The 8368-nt window shown below is 45.0% G+C and overlaps 1 protein-coding gene across 1 annotated transcript in view; it reads right to left on the reverse strand.

The window, feature by feature from the left end:
* The window catches only part of LOC102197709 (calpain-15-like), an 18539-nt gene extending 11315 nt beyond the window's left edge, over positions 1-7224 (reverse strand). The window contains exons 1-2 of the mRNA XM_005747722.1: positions 7050-7224; positions 5013-5200 (exon numbers count right to left, since the gene is read on the reverse strand). Of these exons, the coding sequence (XP_005747779.1) occupies positions 5013-5173 (161 nt within the window). The 5' untranslated portion in view covers positions 5174-5200; positions 7050-7224. The remainder of the gene's footprint in view (positions 1-5012; positions 5201-7049) is intronic.
* Positions 7225-8368: the final 1144 nt, after the last annotated feature.

An 8368-nucleotide genomic window follows, 5' to 3' on the forward strand; every position in this document is an offset into this window, starting at 1 on the left:
CCGGCTTCATCGCGAGCAGGCTGCTCAGCGTCTTTGTGAATATAGAATAAAAACACGGTTCTAATCTCAGATTCATGCTCGGCTGTAAAGCAGACCCAGATAATCTGCACCCTGGTGTCCAGGGAGGAACGAGACCTCGGGAGCCAGCGTCACAGCCGTGTTCAGGCTGGCCCACATTTTCTGGCTGCACTTTTCTAAGTAGTTTGGCTTGAAGCCTGAAACTTCCAGCACAGCTGACCTGAAGGATTTACTGCAGAACAAGCTGTCTGTAAGAGGCAGGTGACGGCTGCTGCACGCCGCGCTCGGGACAAAACACACTTTTAATCAACAACCGGCCTTCGTGAGAACCTCTGCTGTTTGTGTGCTTGAGAAACAAGCTGCTCGTTACCCACGCAGAAGGCTGTGCAATACAGAAAACCCCGAGTTATTTTTACTGACAAGATATAAACATGAGAACTTTCTAAGGTCATAAAAGTTGGAGGTGCTCATTTTCTGTAGATCCCCTGTGCGTTCATCGGCCCATATTTCCATGCAGATAAATGCTGTATGCTCATTCATTCAACTCAATTTAAACCAAATCAGATGGAAGTAGTCCCAAAACAGCTGCTGCACAAAGTGACGGATGGATCCAATTTCCTGGAAATGTTTCTCATAATCCGGACACAATGAGAGCCTTTTAGCTGCAAATTACAGCGGCTGAAAAAGGAACCGACGCAGGGAAACGGCCTGCAACCTGTGAAGGCTGCAGTTCCACTGACGTCCACTGGGGACTCCAGAAGTGAGTCACCCACTCAGGTTTTGAGAAGTTTTGTTGGATGTGATCAAATGAACGGCCCGGAGAGCTGTCAGCAACCACCCTCGATGCCAGCACACTGCTGCGGCTGTAGTTGGAACTCGTCTGCAAACAGCCTCCTGCTGCTCTGCGAGCCACTTGGCTAGCAGTTAGCAAATATTTGCAGACAAATGCGAAAAACTACCGTAACCATGACGACCAAAGCAATCAACACAAAGCTTTTGGTGCAGCATCTTCTCATGAAATTGTTTGAGAAACGCTAAAACTTTGCATCAGGAATAAAAAGGTTTACAGCCTGAAACACGAACTGATTGGTCTCTGTCGATCATTTCCTCCTTCATAACACCTGATTTTATAACTCACCTGTTTCAACTGTATTAAGGCTTAAAGTTTAAACTGTTAGGGGCGTGGCCTCTGTGACTGACAGGTGGATGGTGACCAGTGTTGGGAAGGTTACTTTTCAAATGTATCCCACTACAGATTACAGATTACATGCCCCAAAATGTAGTTTGTAACGTATTCAGAATACGTTACTCAATGAGAGTAACGTATTCTGAATACTTTGGATTACTTAATATATTATCATGCTGTTTACAACTACATGAATGAGCTATTGCTGTGATTTATTACTATTACTGACGGTTAAGGTTTAAATCTTAATATAAATGAGTAACAGTAGGTGGACATTAGGTAAGGCTGCAGTGATCTCGTGTAGAAAACTATTCCGCGCGTATATAAAACGGGTCCGCGGCTCCGAACCGTAGTAAAGGACCTCTGGCTGATACATCGGGCTCGTGTCGGCTCGTAGCTGAAAACTAGCTTTACTTGGTTGTCTGGGTCGACTTTGCTAGCAGAGACAGAGAGAGGCGTTGAAAGGCTGCTCCAACAGAGCTTATTGTTTCAGAGGAAAACATGAACACGGTGTACAGTCGAGTCTTAACAGCTTACTTACAGCTGGGCTCGTCAGGCACTCTGTTTGGCTGCAGTGGTTATTATTATATTTACATGCTTCCAGCTCCCGTTTCTGCTCGGTGACAGCTGTACTTTTCCTTTTTCTCCCTCCTCGCTCACAGACACATCACGGGTACGGCAGTCCATTCTCCCTGCAGCACGGACTACACTGCCCATCAGGCTGCATGCTTTAGGGCGATGCCTGTAACACTCTGCTATTGCCTTCATATTAAATCATTTTTTGAGAAAATATTTAAAAAAATATTTTTTCACATCATTATGCGGCTGCAAGTAGAGGTGACGTGGGCCGTGAGACTGAGACACAGACATTAGAGCCTCTTAATGCCTGTTTGTTTGGGTTTCCACCGGCGTGGAATTACCAAAATAGAGAGGACACAGCCGAACATATGAAACAGGAAAAGACCGCCGTGTAATCCATTTATTTAAACAAAGTAACTGTATTCTGAATACCACCTTTTTCAACTGTAACAGAATACAGTTACTCATATTTTAAATACGTAACGCTGGTACATGTACTCCGTTACTCCCCGACACTGATGGTGACACAGGCGGCTGTAGCTGCTAGCTGTCTGCTAGCTTCACCTGAACTGGACGTGTTTGTGCTGTTGGAGCCTTTTTAATGACATCGTATGTCTGCTGTGGGGTTACTGTAGTAACAGAAGGCGGAGCTGCAGATATGATGAAATTCTGCAGCAGTCTAACTTCTGCTCTTCACTTCTATTTAATTTAATTTTTACTTCTCTTATTGACTTTATTTTGGCGCCTTATCAACTCCTGTACTCTGCTATTGATCTTAAATAATTTCATTTCATTTTTCTTAAATGATTTAAGAAAACTGATTTCATTTCATTCAATAAGGAGGAGAAACACTGAAGGTGCAGGCAGCTCTAAACCTGAATTAGATTGTTTTGTGGATCATGGAACAACCTGCTGAGATCTGGACTTCCTGCAGCTCTAAGGAGGCGATTCCTCGGAGAACCCTGGAACTTCTTCTGTTCTGCTGTGTGTGTTTCCAGATGCCACGGCCGGCCTCTTTTCCTTCTCCTCCACATCTATGAAAGGTATTTTGATCTCTGTGCATCAGACGGGGAGTGCAGTGGCCTGCTGAGCTGAATTCCCAGCGGAAAGCTTGAGTGGGCTTCTTCAGACCAGCTCTTCCACCGGGGATTTCCCCATCAGCGCTCCGTTTCCTGTCAGCGAGTAACTCGACTCCCGGCCGAGGCTCCCGAAGGCTAAGATGACTCACAGTGAGCCGAGCGCCGGTGGTTTATTTGACATAAATGCAGTAATAATTAATAAGGAAGGCTGCGGTTTGATTCATATCGAACGATTCATGAAATATTCACGGTGACGTCTAAACGACGGACATAAATTCAGCCTTACTATAGGCGCTCATTAACAAAAGCAGCTGGGAGACCTGTGGTGGTGCTGGATCCAGCTGTTCTGGTCACGGCGGGTTTGAAGATGTTTTTCTCCTTTGTTCTCGTCTCCTGTGCTTTTCTGTTTGTTGTGTGTTTCCTGAAGCTGTGTGTCGGTGCTTGTGTACGTACTCTCAGTGTCTGGATGGTATGAGTGTGTTTATTGCATGTGCTGCAGGAGAAGCTGGATAATTTAGCGGGGAGAAAATAGACCTCGGTGAGCGGGAATCAATCTCAGAGGATAAAACAATTTAGGATTCACGTTTTAGCCCCCACACATGCAGCAATGATCCAGCTGAACTCAAATAACATGACTTCATTTTTTCTCGGTTCCTAATTAAACAGTAATCAGCTTTTAGCGTTCTGCTAATCTGTGCTGATTGGTCGGTTAACGATTCAGGATGGTGCCCGCTGCAGCTAAAGCCCAGCAGAAGCAGCTGACTGAGGTGGTTGGAGGTGACGCTACGAACTCTCTGCAGCCTCTTCGCTTCATGCCCCAAATCAAAGTGGAAGATGCCGTAAAGCAGCGTGTGGCATCTTACTACAGCAGAAGCCTCTGAGAAATCTAAAAACTCAACTATTTCGAACTTCTTGAACTCTTCTATCAACAGCATGATGAAAATTTGCTAGGACAGAGATTGGTTTATTCTGGAGGAGCGTAAGAGCGCCCCCTGAGCAACAGGAAGTTCTTCAGTCTGGACTGCTGCACGCCTTTGATCTTAATGTTCATCTTCCAGAGTCCATCTCTGTGACATCGAAGCCTTGAGCTGAGCGTTTTATGGGTTTGACTCCCAACACAGACGACGCTTTGCCCATCTGTCCTATTCCCCTCGCGCCGCCTCGCGTCTCCGCTTTGCTTCCTGTGGTTTTCCTCCCTTGTTTTTGCTTCTTTGGATTCAAACTTCCAGATTGCATCCCAGACATTTCAACATTGTTGAAAGGTTTGGTGACTTTGAGGTCGAGATCAGAAATATACTTCGTATAGTTCCAGCTGGTTAGTAATGATTGTGATCAGACGGCCACACAGCGTCAACTCTGTGGCCCGTTTCCTTTTTAAACCACTTAAACCTAAATTCTGTTTAACGTGTTTCTTTGGCGAGCATCTGAACACAGCATGTTAAACCCTGTGCTGGGAACTGACGGTTACCTCAGAAGGACAATTTTCACTTTTCTCAAAATCAATTTATCTTATTTTTCCCCAGAAACAATAAAATGATTCTTCTTCGGTCTGTAAAACTCACATCTTCAGCTTTAGATTTGGCCCTATTTCCAACCTCGGGTCTGGACATCGAGTAAAGCTGATGGTTACTGAACACCTGGAGGATTACAGACATTGTTAGCAGGTCTGATAACCTTTAGCTCACCATCGGCCAGTTTAAAGGGCGGCACCTGCGCTCAGACTCTGGGCTTACAGCTCATATTCCGGGCTCTTCATGTCGGCTTTGCACTTTAACCCCCTAACCCTGCACCCCCAGCTGCAGGAACTAAATGCTTGTAAGAGACTAAATCTGCTCTGCTCATTAGCATGTGGATAAAATGCAGCCTAGCAAAGATGCGTGTTTGCCGACAGCCTGGAGGATGAGGAGAGGTTAAATCTGCCTCTTCTGGTTTCTGCAGGTCTCTGTGGAGCTGCACAGCGCTGATTATCTGCAGCTCTGATTCCCAGCAAACCAGCAGGCACAAACAAACCTGCTCGCTGATAAAAAATCAGAGCAGAAGTGGGACCGCTGCAGAGGATATTACACTGCAGATATTACAAACTAAAAAAGAGCCACGGTCTCGTTCTCATCTCATCGTTACGTCTTTGCCACGCCTCCTTCGTGTCTCACCTGCGCTCCCTGTGCCGGCCCGGTCTGGGAAGCTGCCGAGGGAGGAATGTGCTTTGGCTGCTCCTCAGGCATCCCATGATGGGAGAGGGAGGCAGAGCTGCACCCCGGGGCGCCGCATCGTCCTCCGCCTCGTCAGCGAGGGAGGAGGAGGAGCTTCCCATGATGCCGCTGGCTCAGGTGGAAGTGCCCTGATGAAAGAGAGGGGGAGGCAGAGGGGGCATGAGCATGCACAGAGGACAGTAACACAAACACAGTGCTGCTGCTGCGTTCACTGACTGTCTCGTCTCTGCTAACGTGCACGAGCTCCTCCACGTCTTCAGGCTTCTTCTTCCTTTGGTTTGCTGGGACTGAAGCGTTAACCTGGCCGAACACACTGCTGATGGGATTCTGTGCGTCACTTCTGACCAGTGTCACAAAACTTTAAGTGTCTCCATTCAGCTCATTCATCTTTTTATTGTTGGGTTTTACAGCACCTTTGCATGAAACACAGAGCAAAATAATCCTTCTTTATCTCGCACCGCAGCCCTCGGTTCATCCTGTCTGAAAGGACAGGACATCTTTATTCTGATTGGTTGTTCATCATTTAAAAAAAGGTTTAAACAGCAGGTGGGTCAGAATATGTGCTCTCTATGACATCATACAGATCCAAGAGTAGAGAAAGCTGCGATAAACTGAGCATTCAGAGCAGGCTGGAGTTCCTGTGCATACATTTTGGTTCTAAACTCTTTTCTGAGTGACTTCAGAAAGAAATTATATTTGCAAAGTCTGAATGACTCTGCAGCGGACTTAAAAGCCACGTTTGATTGATGCAGATCCATCCTTATAAACCTAATCATTCACCACTTCCACCATTAAGAGAAAGATTATCCCAGAGAGAAAATCACATTTAGCTTCATTCACAAATAGCAACGAGTCATTAGCCTCCCTCCCTTACTTACTGAGCATAAGTGGACAGACGCCGGCTGAGCATGTAAAGGAGGGATGAAGTAATGACCGTTTCTTTGTTTTACTGTCAGGTTTTGGTCGCGCTGAAAATAAAAGATGGAAAAAGTGCTGAAGCTTTCTAATCGTGCATTATTTGTAACGGCCAGCAGGTGGCAGCTCCTCTTGTTGTAACGATGAGTTTGAATAAAGTTGTTGATTTATGAGCTCAGTAAGCACGTCAGGAAAGTTTGTGCTGGAAAGTTTAAGTACCTTTGCATGATTCACAGTTCTTCTGTTTGAAACAAGATTTAGCCCCACCCCTTTTAGGGCAACTGCAACATTTAAACAGGTGGTGGGTGGAGCTTTTGTCTGCTCTCTGACATCATGCAGATCCAAAAGTTCAAAAAACTCTGTGAAACTGGTTGTTTGGAGCCGTCTGAAGACTACGTTACGTACACTGATCTTATATATCCACGTATGATATTTATGATAAGATAAATGTGTAATACATGAAAAATTCAATAATGGGTGATGTTATGATTATTATTAACTATTAACAGATTTTTAAACTAAATCACTTTTATCCTCATACTTCAGTTTTAAACCAGAGGAGGATTATATGAAATGTTAATCAGCAGCTTCATCTTCATCAGACTCATCAGTGTGTCTCTGGCTCCAGCTGCTCCTGCTCGCTCCACAGTTGTGTCCTTGAACAAGGACTTCAGATACGATCAGGAGCTCCAGATCCAGATGCTCCTGATCGGAACGCTGACTGAGAGTCTGCTGCACGCTCTTCTACCAAAATCCTCCGATTTTATTCCCAGAAGAGAACGCTTTGCTCTCAAACTGTCTCTCTCCTCCTTGGTGTTTATGACTAAATGATAAAGATACGCTCCGAGCGTTAAAGCCGCAGATGTCTGCTGTTAAATGAAGTGATCAGAGACAGTTTGCTCTGCCTCCCTCTGTCCCTCACTGCAGAGGCTTCCCTGCTGATACCTGAAGTTCACATGCAGACTTTAGGTAACCTGGTGTACCTGCAGTACAGCTGGTGGCTGGCTGAGAGACTGCAGGCATGAAAACAAAGAGCAGCCCGGAGGAGAGCTGCAGACTCACCGCGGAGAGGATGCCCGCTGCCGCCGCTGCTGCACCGAGGAGGACACGGATCTGTGGCTGCCAGCTGCCGGAGACCTCCATGCATCCTCTGTCATTCACACAGCGATGTGCACAGTCACCATCGAGCTCCTCGCGGTCCCCACCGTCAAGCTGCGGGGAGGAAGAACCACTTCCTCTCCGCACCTTCAAAATAAAATCCCAATAAAGCAAGAAGAAGATTACTAAACCCCGAGAGGAGGCTGAACGTTTGCGTAGGAATCTGCGAAGGAAGCCACGTTAAGGCCTCATTCCACATGTCATCTGATTTATCACTGAACAGAAATGAACTGTACCTCAGTGCAATGACAAGAAAGATTCATCCTGGTTTCCGGGACCGCCCAGAACATTTCAGTGCCTGTGTCACCATCCACCTGTCAGTCGCAGCGGCCACGCCCCTAACAATGCAATCAGCTTGTATATCAGACTGTAAACGTAGTTCTGCTGTAAAGTTTTAACACTGGAGTCTATGGGGACTGACTCATTGCTGGAGCCTCTAGTGGACGTCAGAGAAACTGCAGGTTTGGTGCTTCACGTTACTGCTTGGTTATAACTCTCAGTAATCAGGAATTTATATGTTTTGTATATTTACAAGAAAAACATGCTGTTAAAAAATAATGGGATGAATGAATATTTTCTTTTTTCTGAGGTACAGCGTGTTAATATTATTATTTTTGCCCCTGTTACAACTCTTTTTCGTTCAGTGGAATATTACATTTGTGTCCTATAAAGTAAAAACAATGTAAATGATCATTACTTGGAAAGACAGATTTTACTTGCAGTGCTTTAGTGGACCGTCTCCCTTCAAACTCTTTCTAATAAGCAAAAGTGACGTCACCGCACGCTTTAAGCGTCTGTGATCTGTCTGAGCTTTAAATGGGTTGATAGAAAAATTTTACTTGTGAGTCAGTTACTGAATGATAAAGGTCAATTATTTTCTTATAAGGAATTTTTGTCTGTTTATGATTTTGCTGTCACTCCAAAAGAATACGCTGTAGTTTTTGATGCAATTCCAGATGGGGTGAGAAGGTTACTGGTGTCTGCTCCTAAAGGTAGAAATTGTGTTATTCCAGAACTAAATCCCACTAACATATACATCGGTAACATCTGTCCTTTATTGAGTGATAAAGCCACAAATCAATGTATTAGACAAATTATTCAAAGAGATATTGTTTCCAAACCTGCAGCTTTATTCTATTGGATATTTACAATGATATAAACTGGAAAAACACTTGGATTCTGTCAAGGAAATTTATTATCACTAATAAGGTCAGAGAAGTTAC

This window comes from Pundamilia nyererei, unplaced genomic scaffold (genome assembly GCF_000239375.1).
Source record: "Pundamilia nyererei isolate P.nyererei 1_Seehausen unplaced genomic scaffold, PunNye1.0 scaffold00202, whole genome shotgun sequence".
NCBI classification, from domain to species: domain Eukaryota; kingdom Metazoa; phylum Chordata; class Actinopteri; order Cichliformes; family Cichlidae; genus Pundamilia; species Pundamilia nyererei.